At 59.3% G+C, this 16,919-nt stretch overlaps 1 protein-coding gene across 1 annotated transcript; it reads right to left on the reverse strand.

Moving 5' to 3' along the window:
* Positions 1-1,361: 1,361 nt before the first annotated feature.
* MYO1F (myosin IF) lies at positions 1,362-16,075 on the reverse strand (the record flags this gene model as incomplete). The annotated part of the gene is made up of 27 exons (XM_036399189.2): positions 1,362-1,830; positions 1,915-2,081; positions 3,010-3,211; positions 3,302-3,385; positions 3,621-3,769; positions 3,849-3,995; positions 4,243-4,388; positions 4,512-4,681; positions 5,302-5,416; positions 5,516-5,660; positions 6,123-6,221; positions 6,436-6,542; positions 6,646-6,727; positions 7,196-7,281; positions 7,361-7,528; positions 7,834-7,920; positions 8,062-8,148; positions 8,719-8,799; positions 8,892-9,088; positions 9,752-9,884; positions 9,962-10,096; positions 10,648-10,779; positions 11,655-11,744; positions 11,947-12,034; positions 12,580-12,674; positions 13,536-13,625; positions 15,938-16,075. Coding segments are annotated over 27 exons (3,297 nt in total), but the record flags the coding sequence as incomplete, so codon positions are not given.
* Positions 16,076-16,919: the final 844 nt, after the last annotated feature.

The following is a 16,919-nucleotide window of genomic DNA, read 5'->3' on the forward strand; positions in this document are numbered from 1 at the left end:
GGATCAGGCCGGGCTCTGCGGGATTAGGCTGGGCTCCGTAGGATCAGGAAAGGAGGAAGAGGAGGGCTGGGCTGTGGGATCAGGGAGGAAAAGCAGTGCTGGGCTGTGTAGGATCAGGCTGGGCTCTGTAGGATCAGGAGGAAGAGGAGGGCCGGGCTGTGGGATCAGGGAGGAAGAGGAGGGCCGGGGCCTGTGGGATCAAGGAGGGAGGAAGAGGAGGGCTTGGCTCTGTGGGATCAGCCTGCCGTCACTTCCTCTGGCGCAGGCCTGGCGGGGAGGCCGGAGATGGGCCGGACATGGGCCGGACATGAGGACGGACATTGGGGCCGGACATGAGGCGGACATGGGCCGGACATGGGGCCGGACATGGGCCGGACATGGGGCGGACATGGGCCGGACATGGGGCCGGACATGAGGGCGGGCATTGGGGCCGGACATGGGGCGGACAGGGAGCGGACATGAGGCGGACATGAGGGCGGACATTGGGGCCGGACATGGGGTGGGCATGGGGTGGACATGGGGCGGACAGGGAGTGGACATGAGGCGGACATGAGGGCGGACATTGGGGCCGGACATGAGGCGGACATGGGCCGGACATGGGGCCGGATATGAGGGCGGACATTGGGGCCGGACATGGGGCCGGACATGAGGCAGACATGGGCCGGACATGGGGCCGGACATGAGGGCGGACATTGGGGCCGGACATGAGGCAGACATGGGCCGGACATGGGGCCGGACATGAGGGCGGACATTGGGGCCGGACATGGGGTGGGCATGGGGTGGACATGGGGCGGACAGGGAGTGGACATGAGGCGGACATGAGGGCGGACATTGGGGCCGGACATGAGGCGGACATGGGCCGGACATGGGGCCGGACATGAGGTGGACATTCCAGCCCTGTTCCTCCCTCTCCCGGCTGAACCCTCCTGGGGCAGCCCCGGGTGGGGCTCAGCCCCCAGCCCACAGCCCAGCCCGGCTGCGCCCCTGCCACAGAGGGTCGTGGCTGCCACACCGAGCGTCCCTCAGGGATGAGACCCCACAAGCTGCCCCCGAGCACCGCCAGGAAAGGCAGTGACAGCTCTGAGGGCTTTGCCTGAGGGATCCTCGGAGCTGTTCCTGTGCCGAGCCAGGCACGGCAGCACCGCCCTGCACCTGCTTTGCCGGCTGTGTGAGGGATCCAGAGCCACAGCGGAGCCTGGAAATGCCTAAACTGGAGCCTGGCAGAGCTGGTTGATGTATTCAGCATTTTCTGGAGGGTTCATGGTGGGAGGAACGGGGCCGCCTCTGATCTGTGCCTGCCCACGTCACAGCTTTTGTCACACAGCCACAGTGGGTGAAATACAACCCCCAAACTCAAAATGTGAGTCAGCTTTCCTGAGTCTTCTTATTTATGGACAAAAAAATTATGAACAATTCTATTGATATCACAAAGAAGTTTTAAAGTCCCTGGGTACTAACAAGCAGCCAAGAGCCTGTCCTTGCTGCAGGGTGCCCCCACTGAAGGGGCTGTGGGATCCAGCCCCTGGCACCGGCACAGTCTGGGGGGGTTTGAGGAAACGCTCATTCCGTGCCAGTATCGGTGGGAAAACTTCACTGTTTGGAAGTTTTTGTAAAGTTTTGAACTTGGTAGGAAAACTTCACGGTTTGGAAGTTTTTGTGAAGTTTTGAACTTGGTAGGAAAACTTCAGGTGCCCTTGGGCCCAGCCTCTGGAGGTGCGGTGGGAGGATGGTGACCTCCTCCTTTTCCTCCAGCTCAGATCCTCTGCACATAATTCCCAGGGAAAAGCCCTTCTTTGCCGTGCAGGTGGCCTTTCCACCAGCCAGAAGCATCTGGGGAGGGAGAAGACAATCAATCAATCAACTGTGCTGCCAGCAGGGCAGGGAGAGGAGGCGGGCAGGGCAGGAGCCTGGTACCTTCCATCAGGATGTCAATGACATCCCCCACGTTGAAGCTGAGCTCGTCCACGTCCTGCCCGATGTACTGGTACAGGGCCCGGCAGCGCGGCCCCTCCGCCCTGGGCTGCGGCTTGGGGCGCCGGGCTGGGGGCGGCCGCTGGCCCACGCTGCGGCGGCGCTGCACCCTGTGGGCGGGAGGGATGGGGTCTGCACCGGCAGGGCACCGGGATGGCATGTGCTGCTGCCCCCTGCACCCACACACCCATGGGATGGCATGTGCTGCTGTCCCTGCCCACCCTGCACCCACACAGCCATGGGATGGCATGTGCTGCTGCCCCCTGCACCTACACAGCCATGGGATGGCATGTGCTGCTGCCTCTGCCCACTGTGCACCCACACACCCTTGGGATGGCATGTGCTGCTGCCCCCTGCACCCACACACCCATGGGATGGCATGTGCTGCTTCCCCTGCACCCACACACCCGTGGGATGGCATGTGCTGCTGCCCCCTGCACCCACACACCCGTGGGAGGGCATGTGCTGCTGCCCCCTGCACCCACACACCCGTGGGATGGCATGTGCTGGGGCAGGATGAGCTGCCCACCCTGCTGCCCCACACCAGTGGGATGCTCCATGCCTGCAGGTGGATTCTCCCAGTTCAGGGATTGGGGGAACTGGGGCAGGATGAGCTGCACCCTCTTGCCCATCCTCAGGTGCTCTCTGCCTGCAGCTGGGTATTCCCAGTGCACAGACTGGGGGAGCTGGGGCAGGATGAGCTGCACCCTCCTGCTCTCCCCCTCTTATCCATGGGATGCTCCATGCTTGCAGCACAGCTGGGTGGTCCCAGTTCAGGGACTGGGAGGACTGGGGCAGGATGAGCTGCCCACCCTGCTGTCCCCCACCCATGGGATGCTCTGTGCGTGCTCTCCCAGTGCAGGGACTGGGATGCACAAGAGCCTGGGAGATGTGTCCTGCCAGCAAAGCCAGGGCGCATCCCCTGTCACCGAGGAGGGGACACATCTGGTCCCCTCCTTAGAGGGAAAGCATCTTGCAGTGCTGGTAGCAGTGCGAGAGGAGGATGGGGCAGGGACAGGGACGTGGGACAGGACCTACCCGGCCACGCCCTGGTCGGGCACGTTGAGGAAGTCCATGTTGTGCTCGGATGGGGGCCGTGCCTTGGGCTGGTGGCCGGCGCTGCGGGCGGGAAGCGCCGCGGCCGGGGGGCCCCGCGTCTGCTTCTGGGGCATCCTGTAGGTGTCCCTCTGTGCCCGGCCATCCCCGCGGGGGATCTGGGGACCCCCGTTCCTGCAGGCTCCTGGAACGGCCCATCCCAGGAGGGTGCATTACAGGGGGGCCATGCACAGCCTGCACCCCCTGTATCCCCCACCCCGTACCCCCTCCTCACCTCTGGGTGCTGATGGGGCACTTCGGGAAGGTGCGGGACACCTGCTGCCACCTCTGCCCTGTGCTGCTCCCTTCCTTGTGGGCTCTGGGGGGACACAAGCCCCCCGTTACGTGACAGTCCTCACAGCCAGCTGTAGGGGCTGTCCCCCCATTTGAACCCTGTTCCCCGAAGGTCCCATCACCAGAGCAGAAATGGGGGAGACACAAACCCCACAGGGTACACCCAGCTCACCCCAATGCTTCCAGGCCTCCAGCTGTGCCCTGTGACCCCAGTGCTCCTGTGTCCCCCCTCTGCCACCCCCCAGTGCCCGGGCACTCACTGGCATTCCTGGGGAGCCCATCCCCGATGCTGACCGTAAGGGTTTTGCCTCCAGCTTTGAGGGCGGCCACGTCGCCCTGTCCTCTGACGAAGGTGACGTTGCGGGTGCCACCGCCGCCCCAGCCCTCCTTCTTCACCCGAAACTGTAGTCTGGGGGCAAGACAAGCCATGAGGCTGCAGTGACAGGACCCTGTCCTGCTTTGTCACCTCTCCTGGCCTCTATCCTTACGTGTCCTTGAAGGAGAGGGGCAGCTTGGAGCGGGTGATCTCCTCGAAGCGTTTGCACAGGAGACTGATCAGCTCCGTCTTGAAGATGGACTCCAAGAAGTTGTCGGCATCATTCTCATGGAGGATGAAGAAGTCGTCCTGCCTGGTGCTGGAGGAGCAACCAGGGGTGTCAACCCCACCAAGGCTAGTTCCAGCTGGGCTGGGGGGGATTTGGAGACCCCACAGGGCTTGGGTCCACCCCAAGGAAATTTGAAGGGCGATTTGGAAAACTCCCTGGCTTCCCAAAGCACCCATGGGGAGCCCCCTCCTCAGGGCTGCATGAGGGACTGGGGAGCAGCAGGGCATGGAGAGAGGGGAAGGCCAGCCATGGGGAGAGCCCCTGGTGAGGGACACACCTCAGCGAGACGCCGCTCACTGCCTGCAGCTCCACCTTCTTCTTGAGCACCTCCTTGATCTGCCCCTTCTCAGGCCCCTTCTTCACCTTCTCCCGCCCGATCAGGTAGAAGTACTTGGGGGTGAGAATGAAATCCCGCTTGATGGGCTGGGAAAGGGCAGGAGAAAGGGGGTGAGGGGGCATTGCTGGCGGGGCACAAACCCCACAAACACACATCCCACCTGAGGGAAGCCACCAAGAGCTGCAGCAGCCCCAGGTGTGTCCCTGCACCTTGAACCTCCGGTCGTATTTGGTGACGGAGTCGGCAAAGTCGATGCGCTCCCGCTTGGCCAGGAACTGCCGCAGCTCCGGCCGCTCCTCCATGCCCAGGTAATCCCCCACGAAATTCCTGTTGATGCTGTTCCTGCGCCTCTCTTTGAAGTTGTAGAGGATGCTGGCAGCTGGGAGGGACCCCAAAGAGGTGCATGTCTGACATGGCTCTGTGCTGGTAGCTCAGAGCCCCCCCAAAACGTGACACGAGTCATGGCAGCAAGAAATGGGGCTTGTTTTATGCCACGGGAGGAATCCCAGCTGCTTGAGCTTGGCTGGTTTTGAAACCCATTAACTGCCTTCAAAAAACCTCGTGCTGTGGGAGGGAGGGATGGACCCTGCTGTTTTCTGGGTTTTCCTCCTTGATTTTTCCTGCTTGCTTGGGAGGGTAGGAAAACTTATGAATGGGGTCAGTGACTTGTCCCATCCTTTTGCCATTGTGGGAATCAGCCTCTTCCCACAAACACCAGCTCACCCCAGTTACTCCCCTCCATCCCTGTGCAGGCCATGAAATGCAGAGTGAGACAGCACAAGGCTCCCAGGGCTGGAAATAGGAGCAGGAAATCCGTGCTCTCCTTTCAGACTGGGGAAAAATTCCCAACAACTCACAGGCCGGTTCCTCCATCACCTAATCATGTTAGTGCCATGATTAGGAGCCAGGCTGCTGCTCTCACAGCTGGGCTGTCCTAGTGTAAAAGCACCCTAAAAGGGCTGCTGGGGTGGCACTGTCCCTGTCCTTGTCCAGCCTTACCCTCCTCTCTCATCTGCTCATATTTGCGGATGGCCACGTGCCGGCGCCAGGCCTTCTGGATCACCCGGGCGAAGCTGTCAAATTTCCTCTCCCGCATCTCCTCGAGCAGGAAGAGCTGCCAGGGACAGGCAGTGCTGAGCCAGGACACCCCAAAAACCCCTCCCCAGTGATGCCCAGCCACGGGCAGTGCCCCCCAGGAGTCAGGGCCACCCACCGACTCGGGGTTCTTGACGAACACCTTGCTCCTGCCCATCTGGTACTGGTCTGGGTCCATGTTGACCGAGCGCAGGAGGTGCTGCACCCCTTGGCGCTCATCCCCGCGCCACGACGGCCACGTCTCAGGGGTGAGGATGGCATAGCTGTGGGGACAGAGCAGGCTCACAGAATCCTACAATAGTTCAGGTTGGGAGGGACCTTAAAGCCCATCCAGTCTTGCCATGGCAGGGACACCTTCCACTGTCCCAGGCTGCTCCAAGCCCTGTCCAACCTGGCCTTGGACACTGCCCTGCTGTGGGCATCCTGTGCCAGGCCTTCCCCACCCTCCCAGGGAACAATCCCTTCCCAATATCCCATCCATCCCTGCCCTCTGGCAGTGGAAGCCATTCCCTATGTCCTGTCCCTCCATGCCTTGTCCCAAATCCCTCTGCTGCTCCTTTTAGTCCCTGCAAAGGGGTCTAAGGTCTTGCCCAAGCCTTCTCTTCTCCAGGTTGAACACCCCCAACTCTCTTCACCTGCAAAGCTGTGCCAGGGCCTCCCACACCCTCCTCTCCTCCTGAGGAGGTGCTGTGGGCTCTGCCAGCCCCGTGCCAGTGGCCACTCACCGTTGCAGGAACTTGTGGAAGAGGCGGCGGTAGGCGAACCCTGCCCGGCGCACCCGGATGTTCTCCTTCAGCCCCAGGTACTCAACCTGGTGCTTCACCCTGTGCAGCAGGGAGGGACAATGTGGGATGATGACAGGTTAGGAGGGCACCTAAAGGTGCACCTAAAGAGGACAATGTGTCCCCACTTGTGCTCCCTGGGTTAGTGGACAGCTCAGAAGAACCAGCACAGGGCTGCAGTTTTTGGAGGAAGGCTGGTCCTGGCCACATCTCTATGGCTGGGTCCCATTCCTGGGCTCTGTGGGCTCCCTGTTACCTGCTCTCCTCCCAATCCCGGGGTTTCTTGGTCTCATTGGGTTTGATGCAGCGGATGTAGTGTGGGGTGCACTTCATGAGCGTGTTCACCAGGTCATTGGCCTGTTTCTGGTGCAAGGATTGACCTCTGTAGCATCAAAGGGGGTGGTGGGAGCACTGCCCCTTCCACCTCCCCAGAGGCAACTGCTGCTCTGCAGCCCATAGGACACACCTTGATTTTGGAGCCTGCCGTAGTTGGCCGTCCCTTTTTGTCAGAATCAAGTTTTTCTGGGAAAAGCATCCGGATGAAACCACTGGAAGGGAGGGGACAGTCCCTAGGTGAGAGCTGCCAGCATGGCCTGGGCTGAGGCCAGCTGGGAAATCCTTTACAGGAGGGCTGAGTGCCATGTTCCTGACCACCCCCAGGAGCTGGAGCAGGAGCAGGAGCAGGAGCAAGGGCACGGGCAGGAGCAGGGGCACGGGCAGGAGCAGGGGCACGGGCAGGGGCAGGAGCAGGAGCAGGGGCAGGGGCAGGAGCAGGGGCAGGGGCAGGGGCAGGGGCAGGGGCACGGGCAGGAGCAGGGGCAGGAGCAGGAGCAGAGCTGGTGGATGACCCCGCTCTGCCCAACCCTGCAACCCTGGGATGTCCCTGATGCCCATGGAGCCATGCAGGACTGAGCACCCCAACCCACAAAGGCAGGACCAGCCTTTCAGATCTGCATGTTGAGGACTCTGCCCTCTTCCCCAGCCCTTTTGGGGTGCCCCAGCACTGCCAGACTCACTATTCACTGCTCTGCATGAGCTCAATCAGGTCGGTGAAAAGCACGTCCCGGTTGCGCTCGCAGAAGCCGTTCACATCGTAGGACACCTGAGGACAGGAGGGGACCTCAGCTGCAGTGGGTGGGGCTGTGGGGTGCAGGGTGGGGGCTTTGGGGTGCCCTACCCACCTTGCCAGCATAGTGGTGGATGACAAAGCCCGAGCTCCAGCTGTTGAAGTGCTCGTGGGTGCCCACGGCTGCCTGCAGCTTCTGCAGCAGGGTCTGGTCGGCGCCCTCGCCCGTGGCGTGCATGGTGGCACACACATCATCCAGCACACTCATGATCCCAGGAGGGTTCTGCCACAAGGAAGGGGGAGCCATGGGTGTGGCAGGGCCCAATCCTGCACCTGGTCACAGCTGCTTCATGCTGAGCCACAGCTTAGTGCTGGTGCCCTCACATGGGTGCTGGAAGTGTCCAAGACCAGGCTGGACAGGGCTTGGAACACCCTGGGATAGTGGGACAAGATGATCTTTATGGCTCCTCCTAACCCAAACCAGTCTGGGATTCTTTGCTGCTTGGCACCTCAACAACCCATGCAGCCCCTGTCCCTGGGTGCCTCTGCTCCCCAAAAAGCCTCCCCAGCAGAGGGGACCCCACTCACCAGCTTGTTCTCTATCAGGTCACACACCACCTTGTTGTTGAAGTACTGGATCTGCGTCCACTTGATCCCCTCCTGCACATATTCCTCCTGGGGAAGCACAGGGAGAGCTGGGTGGTCCCCGAGCCCCTGGGATGTGCTGCAGACTCCCTGTTCCAGCTGTGGTGCTGGGGAGGAGGAGGGTGCAGGAATTGGGGTGCTGGCACAGCCCCACAGCCCAGAGCCCCATACCTGCTCTGCCTTCAGGGTCAGCTCGATGAAGATCTGCTGCAGCTTCTCGTTCACAAAGTTAATGCAGAATTGCTCAAAGCCATTTTTCTGCATGAAAGATGGAAGAGAAAATGGTGCTGAGTTGTCCTTTGCTCACAGAAACACAGAATCATGGAATAATGAGGTTGGAAGAGACCTCTAAGATCATGGAGTCCAACCTATGCCCTAACACCTCAACCAGACTATAGCACCAAGGGCCATGTCCAGTCTTTATTTTTAAACACATCCAGAGATGGTGATTCCACCACCTCCCTGGCAAGAGCATTCCAGTGCTTTATTATTCTTTTGGTGAAAAATTTCTTCCTAATATCCAACCTATACCTTCCCTGACGTAGCTTGAGGCTGTGTCCTCTAGTTCTGTCAGTGCTGCCCAGTGGAAAAGACCAACCCCACCTGTCTCCAACCTCCCTTCAGGAAGGTGTAGAGAGCAATAAGGTCACCTCTGAGCCTCCTCTTCTCCAGGCTAAACAACCCCAGCTCCTTCAGCTCCTCTGCCTCATCATGGGGACCCCAACCAGCAGTGCTTGGGTGCTACTCCAGGCACCCTTCTCAGGGCCACCTGACCCAGGTGCTGTCCCTGCTGTGGGAGCAGGGCAGGACATTCCCAGCCACACACACCTGGAATATCTCAAAGCCGTAGATGTCCAGCACCCCGACGCTGTACTCCTCATTCGGCTTCTGCATGGCCCTGTTGATGGACTGCGGGGACAGAGGGGACAAACTGGCTGCAGGGCGGTGGGATTGGCCATTCCTGGGGCAGGGGGTCACCATCCCCTCTGAGACCCACACACCTCCACCAGGAAGTCGAAGACACGGGCGTAGAGCCCCTTGGCCAGCGCGTCCCGCGTGTAGGCCGCCTGCTCCACGTTGAGGGTGACGGTGATGGACTCGGAGCGGCCGCCCCACTTGCTGTCCATTTTCCTGCTGGTGACCTTCTCGTTGAGGCGCTCCTGGTCGACCCCCAGCAGGTAGGCAGGGAAGGCCAGGGCTGGGCAGAGTGGGGCTGGTCAGGGCTGTGTTGTCCCCACCTGGCTCTGGCCATGGTCGAAACCCTCGGCCCCATCCAAGTGTGAAGGACAGCAGTGGGACAATGACAGGGAAAAGTGACACCTTTCCCAAAGCAACATCTGGCACCTGTCCCCTGGCTAATCATGCTCTGGCTGAGCCATTTACTTGCTGCCTCAAGTAAAGTTCATAGTGAGTTGCAAGCTCATTGATGTGCATTGGTTATGTACCGGAGCCTTAGGCAGAGGCCTGTTGGTTAGGGCATTTAGCTGTTACCTACAGTATCATGGGATCAAAGCCCATCTGTCTAGTAAATTGGAAGGTCCTAGCTTAATTAAAGCACCTGAGTTGCATTTAGGGGATGCAGGGTAATGGCCTATGGACTTTAGCAGAAACTAAGAGGGTTTGACTCTTGTTTAAGGCTTTGAAGGCCTTTGGTTTAGGTCATCCTAAGTTTCATAGATAATGGTAAGGATTATAGGGGAGATAGGAAGGAGGATGATGGACATGGTGGTTAAGATAGCAATTACAATGCCTGGTGCTGGTGCTGCTTCCCTCCTCTGCCAGGGGATTTGTCACACAGCCAGCTTGCCACTCATTCCTGAGGCTCCCCCCAGCTGTCCCCTGCAGCCCCATGGCTACTCACAGTCAGCATTCTCCACCCGGGCGTAGTTGCCCTCCTCCCTGAAGCTGATGTTGCCCAGGTGCAGGATCCCTGCCACGATCTGCAGCACCAGCTGCTGGTCCTCACCACGGATGCCGATGACCTGCATGGCATTCTGGGGGTGCACAGACCCCGTGAGCCCCCACCCGGCCCCAGAGCTTTTGGGGACTCCCCTCCCTCCCAGGCACTTACCATGGTCTCATGGAAGTCGCTGCGGTCATCTGTGCCCTCCACCTGGTAGGTGTCTGTCTGGTTCAGGTAGAAGTAATAATCTGGGCTCATGATGCCCAAATTCTGCCTCTGCTCTTGGGATGCCCCTTGGATGAGCTGGGAGGGGACAGGGGGCTGTGGTCAGCCAGCTCCTGGTCCCCCCCTGCAGCCCTGGTGGCTCCAGGCCACCCCCATACTGTCACCATGATATTTTCTGAATAATCCTTTTGCCAGGATTTTTCTCTTGAGAAGCTGAGAGGCCTCAGAAATGAAATGTAAACAATGATTATCTGCTGCTGTGGAATGCAACAGGTGGGTCTGTGATTGGTCTCGTGTGGTTGTTTCTAATTAATGGCCAATCACAGTCCAGCTGCCTCAGACTCTCTGGCCAGTCACAAGATTTTATTATCATTCCATTCCTTTCTATTCCTTGCCAGCCTTCTGATGAAATCCTTTCTTCTATTCTATAGTATAGTTTTAATATATAATTTTCTTTTAATATCATATAAATCATAAAATAATAAATCAGCCTTCTGAAACATGGAGTCAAGGTTCTCATCTCTTCCCTCATCCTGGGACCCCTGAGACCACCACCACATTTGGTGACCCCAAGTGAAGAAAAATTCCACATTTGGTGACCCTGAGTGAAGAAAAATTCCACCCCATACCTGGTAGTAGATGTGGAAATTCCGCTCGCACTCGTTCTGGCTCACCACGCGCGACTTCTCCAGCAGGAAGTTGGAGATCTTGCCCCCATCAGGTTCTCCGCCCCGGCTGAACTGGATCTCAAAGTATTTCCCCTGCTCCAGCACAGATCCTGCTCAGAGCTGTGGCCCTGCCTCAGGGGTTCCTCATTCCCCCCAAGCCCTTCCCCACCACACCAGGAGCTTTGTGGGGTGTGCAAACCCTGGCTGAAGGCTTCATGGTTTATGTGGAGACCTCATTGCCCCCTCAACTGCCCAAAAGGAGGTTGGAGCCCCATGGGGTCGGTCTCTTTTCCCAGGTAACAGGAAACAGGGTCAGAGGAAATGACCTCACATTGCCCCAGTGGAGGTTTAGATTGGATATGGGGAAAAATTCCTCCACTGAAAGGGTGGTCAGGCACTGGAACAGGCTGTGCTGGAGTCACCATCCCTGGAGGGATTGAAAAGCTGGATGTGGCACCTGGGGACACTCAAGGCAGTGTTGGGGGAATGGCTGGAGTTGATCTAAAGGTCAGCCTTGAACCCAACTGGTTCAATGATTCTGCTGCAGCGCTGCCCCCTGCACCTGCCCCGGTGTCACAGACATCTTTTATGGAAAATCATTTCCTTAGGGTTTTTCCTCCTGAGAAGCTGAGAGGCCTCAGGAACACAATGTAACCAATGATTATCTGCTGCTGTGGAATGCAACAGGTGGGTCTGTGATTGGTCTCATGTGGTTGTTTCTAATTAATGGCCAATCACAGCCCAGCTGCCTTGGACTCTGTCTGAGCCACAAGCCTTTGTTATCATTCTTTCTTATTCTATTCTTAGCCAGCCTTCTGATGAAACCTTTTCTTCTATTCTTTTAGTATAGTTTTAATATAATATATATAACAAAATAATAAATCAAGCCTTCTGAACCATGGAATCAGATCCTCATCTCTTCCCTCATCCTCAGACCCCTGTGAACGCTGTCACACCCTGGCACTTACGAAGCGGCTGGAATTGTTGTTCCGGACAGTTTTGGCATTTCCAAAGGCTTCCAGCAGTGGGTTGGACTGCAGGATGATGTCCTTCACATGCTGGGGACAGAGGAGGGCAGGGCTCAGCCCTGCTGTGTCCCACTCCAGGCCTGGGGACACACCTGAGCCTTTGTGTCCCCAGTCCTGGAGCGGCTGCTCCGTGTGCCACCACTGGCCCCCATCAGGGGGATTTTGGGGACCAGGGTGGTGGGGATCAGTTGGGGGGTGAAATGATGAGTGGCAGGGGGAACAACAGACCCACCTGGACTTTCTCCCCACCGCCAGACACTTTGGAGATGTAGCCCATGATGTATTTTGCTGCCACCGTTTTCCCAGCTCCGCTTTCTCCGCTGTGCAAAGGGCAAAGCAGAGCAGATGTGAAACCCACCAGAGCCCCCCCACCCATCCCTTGGGGGGGCTTTGGGGTGGGTCCTGGAGCAGGACCAGAGGATGACAGTGAATTCTGGGGACTGTGCCATCCCCACAGTGGGTCTGTGGGGAATCTGGGATGGGGCTGCCCAGGGGGATCAGTGTGAGCAGAGCGTGGCTCGGTGAGGAGATGTTGAATTTGTTGTCACCGGGTTTAGAAGTGGAGGAGGGGGACTTGGGAGCCTCAGAGGGAAGTCTCCAGCCTTGCTCCACATCCTGACCATTTCCCTTGCAACACTGCCCTGCAGAGCTGCATTGCACAAGGCTCTGGGGCTCTGTCCCTGCCTGGGACACCCCTGGTCACAGCCTTGCCTGGTGCTTGTGGCCCAGAGGGTCCCTCCAGACACCCCAGAGCCCAGGAGCCAACTCTCCAGCTGGGAAACCCTGGGTTGGGGAGAAGGGCTGGTGGGGACAGGTGTCCCCAGGGGCAGTGCCAGCCCGGGTGTGGCCCAGTGTCCCCCAGTACCTGATGATGACACACTGGTTCTCCCCGTCGATCAGCATGTTCCGGTACATGTTGTCAGTCAGGGCGTAGATGTGGGGGGGATTTTCATACTGGGCCTAGCCAGGGGACAGGGACAGCAGGGCTGAGCACAGGGCAGCCCCCAGCTCCCCTCCCCAAATCCCCTTCACTGCCCACAGGGGAACCAGCCCCTTCACAGTGACCCTAAACAAGGTATAAGGACAGCAGTGTGGGCACAGAGCAACCCCCAAATCCCCCTCACTCTGCCCATGTGGGAGCCACTCTTCACACTGACCCTAAACAAGGGACAAGGACAGCAGGGCTGAGCACAGAGCTCCCGAAACCCCCTCACTCTGCCCATGTAGGATCAGCCCCTTCATACTGACCCTAAACAAGGGACAAGGACAGCAGGGTTGGGCTCAGAGCAACCCCCAAATCCCCATTTTCCCCTCACTCTGCCCATATGGGAGCCACTCTTCACACTGACCCTAAACAAGGGATAAGGACAGCAGGGCTGAGCACAGAGCAACCAACAAATCCCCAAATCCCCCTCACTCTGCCCATGTGGGAACCAGCCCCTTCACAGTGACTCTAAACAAGGGACAAGGGACAAGGGACAAGGACAGCAGTGCTGGGCACAGAGCTCCCCAAATCCCTCTCACTCTGCCCACGTGGGGATCAGCCTCTTCCCACAAACACCAGCTCATCAGCAGCGAGTCTGGTGATTTTTAACCCCCCCTCCTCCTTGGGAAGGGCTGGGGCAGAGCCACTCCAGCTGCATTTTACCATCTTTGGGTTTCTTTCGGTGCATTTCTGAGCTGAAATCCCCAGGATTTGCTGCAGGGAGCACTGACCCCTGCAGCAGCCGAGGGGCTGTGCAGCATGGGGACCCTCAGGGGACGCCCCTGGGGGATGTTTTGCACAGATTTAACCCCCGATTGCCCGCGGGGCAGCCTCACCGCGCCCTGGTACAGCTCGATCTCGCGGTCGGTGAAATACGGCATCTGCTTGAAGGGGTTCACAGAGATCAGCACGGGCCCGATGTAGGTCTGGGCAGCAGGTCAAGGGCCATGTGTCCCTTCTTGTGTCCCCCCTTCCCAGTGCCCAGTCCCACCCCGGGGGCAGGAAGGTGGTTATGGGGTCCCTGGCACGTCCAGGGATGGCACAAGGGGGCATTTCCAGCCTGGCACAGGCAGAGCTGCCCTGCTGCCCTGACTTGGGGCATCCCTCAGCCCCTGCAGTGTGATGGGTGCAGGAGCATCCCCTCAGCTCCCTGCTCTGGCTGGGGATCGGCTCTAAAACCTCTCCAGCATCCCTGGAATTCGCTCTCTGCTCACCCTCCATCTGCGGCTTTTCCAGCAGGAGCCCACCTGATTTTACATCCAGGGAAACTGAGGCACGGAGAGGAGAGGAATCACAGCTCCTGCCTTTCCCTGCCCACCCTGCTGCCTTTTCTGCAGCATCCCCGAGTCACTCAGTGCATGGAAAACCAGGGAATTGCAGCAGGACGGGGGTGAGCCCCTGGCTGGGTGAGGAGATGGAGGGTGGGGATGGAGCAGGTGGGGTTATCCAAGCCTTTGATATCCTATTTGTGTCCCAAACAGGGGGAGGGTGGCCAGAGGGCAGGAGGAGGGAGCTTTTCTGGGAAATGCAAAAGCTTGGGATGTTGAGTCATGACTGGACAGAGCCCTGCGTGCAGCAGCACAGCAAAAAAGGAAGGGAGAGGCTGCGTGGGGTATTGTTCCCCTCCAAAAAAACCAAATCAAAAACCCCAAAAAAGCCAACCCCACACGCATGCAAAGCCCCAGGGCTGCGGGGGGAGGTGGCTGAGTCACAGCTTGGACAGCATCGCCTTGTAAGGACAGGGCCACATCCCCACATCCAGGGGTGTGGGCACAGCCTCAGCCCTGCTGCCAGCCCTGCTGTGCCCTGTGCGCCCCTCGGGCCCTGCTGTGCCCTGCTGTGCCCTGTGTGCCCCTTGGGACCCTGCTGTGCCCTGTGTGCCCCTTGGGGTCCTGCTGTGCCCTGTCCTGCTGTGCCCTGTGTGCCCTGTGTGCCCCTTGGGGTCCTGCTGTGCCCTGTGTGCCCCTCGGGCCCTGCTGTGCCCTGTGTGCCCTGCTGTGCCCTGTGTGCCCCTTGGGACCCTGCTGTGCCCTGTGTGCCCTGTGTGCCCCTCAGGGCCCTGCTGTGCCCTGTGTGCCCTGCGTGCCCTGCTGTGCCCTGTGTGCCCCTTGGGACCCTGCTGTGCCCTGTGTGCCCTGTGTGCCCCTTGGGACCCTGCTGTGCCCTGCGTGCCCTGTGTGCCCTGTGTGCCCCTCGGGCCCTGCTGTGCCCTGTGTGCCCTGCTGTGCCCTGTGTGCCCTGTGTGCCCTGTGTGCCCTGTGTGCCCCTCGGGCCCTGCTGTGCCCTGTGTGCCCTGCGTGCCCTGTGTGCCCTTTGGGGTCCTGCTGTGCCCTGTGTGCCCTGTGTGCCCTGCTGTGCCCTGTGTGCCCTGTGTGCCCTGTGTGCCCCTCGGGCCCTGCTGTGCCCGCCCTGTGTGCCCTGCTGTGCCCTGTGTGCCCTGTGTGCCCTGTGTGCCCCTCGGGCCCTGCTGTGCCCTGTGTGCCCTGTGTGCCCTGTGTGCCCTTTGGGGTCCTGCTGTGCCCTGTGTGCCCTGTGTGCCCCTCGGGCCCTGCTGTGCCCTGCTGTGCCCTGTGTGCCCCTTGGGACCCTGCTGTGCCCTGCTGTGCCCTGTGTGCTCTGTGTGCCCTGTGTGCCCCTCAGGGCTCTGCTCCTTGTCCCCAGCAGTGACAGCCACCCCAGGGCACTGAGCTGGACACGTCCCCAGGAAGGTGTGGGGTGAGCAGGGCTTGGGGACACATCCCTGTCCTCCTGCAGAGCTGTGGTGCCTGGCAGTGCCAGCTGGGCTGCAGCAGCTCAGTGTCCCCTGTGCTGGCATCACTGGGGACCAGGGGTGGCACCTCCTCCCCTGGAGGGATCCAACCCTGCTCCATCCAGGGTTTGCCTGGATTTGGGGGGTTCAGAGCAGCGGGGCGTCGCTGGGGGTGGGTGACAGCAGCAAGGGACAATGTCACTGCTGCCAGCCCGCTCAGGTGGGTGGCAGGAACAGACCAGGAGCAGGGGGAGGTGATGCAGAGGGGCTTTGTGGCTACAAAGGAAGGAGCAAAGTGGGTCCTGCAGCATGGCAGGAGGGGGGGTTTGGTTGTTGTGTCTGTGCCAGGCACAGCTCAGCTTGGGAACTGTGACATTCCCACAGATCTGTCCCCACAGGGCACGGACACGCTGTCCCATGTCCTGACAAAGCCTTGGAGCCCATCCCTGCCGCTCCCTGTGCCTGGCCCCGCCGCCTGGGGAAGGATACAAAGATGAAATCATCCATGAAACGCTTCTTGAGGTTCTCCACGATGGCCTCCTCGGAGATCTTGGACAGCAGCACCATGTCATCCACGCCGCTCTGCTTGACATTGTGGCTCTGCCAGTGGAAGCGCTCCTTGCTGCCCTGAGGGGACAACGGGGACACAGCGGCTGTCAGGGCCACCTCGGGCCACCAGGGCTGGCTCTGACCCCCCCGAGCTGCCCCCAGCCCTGCCTGGCTCAGCCCTCACCCCAAACTGGGGTTTGACCCAGCAGATCCCAAAATTCAGAGCACTGGGGCTTGTCCCAGCCCCCTGGAGCCCTCCTCAGCTCCTGGCACCCTCAGAGGAGCAGACAGGACCTGCCCCAGCCCCCTGCTCCTCACCAGGGTAATGAAGGACTTTTGTTGAGGCACAGACTGATTATGAGACAGAGCAAGGCAGGGGAAGGGTGGTGGTGGCATCCTCTGCACCCCCACATCCTCCTTGCAGCCTGTGTTCCTCTTCCTCCTGCCCAGGGAGATGCCAGCAGCCTCTGCCCAGCTCTGTGCCCAGCTCTGTCCCCAGCTTGTCACAGGCATCTTTGATGGAAAATCCTTTCCTTAGGGTTTTTCCTCCTGAGAAGCTGAGAGGCCTCAGGAACAAAATGCAAACAATGGTTATCTGCTGCTGTGGAATGCAACAGGTGCATCTGGGATTGGCCTCCATGTGGATGTTTCAATTAATGGCCAATCACAGCCCAGCTGGCTCAGACACTCTGTCCGAGCCACAAGCTTTTGTTAATCATTCTTTCTTTTTCTATTCTTAGCCAGCCTTCTGATGAAATCCTTTCTCCCAATTCTTTTAGTATAGTTTTAATGTAATATATATCATAAAATAATAAAATCAAGCCTCCTGAAACATGGAAGTCAGATCCCTCATCTCTTCCTCATCCTCAGAGCCCTGTGAACACGGTCACACCAGCTCTGTCCCCAGCTCTGTCCCCAGCCC

Source organism: Molothrus ater, unplaced genomic scaffold, assembly GCF_012460135.2.
Source record: "Molothrus ater isolate BHLD 08-10-18 breed brown headed cowbird unplaced genomic scaffold, BPBGC_Mater_1.1 matUn_MA649, whole genome shotgun sequence".
Taxonomy (NCBI): domain Eukaryota; kingdom Metazoa; phylum Chordata; class Aves; order Passeriformes; family Icteridae; genus Molothrus; species Molothrus ater.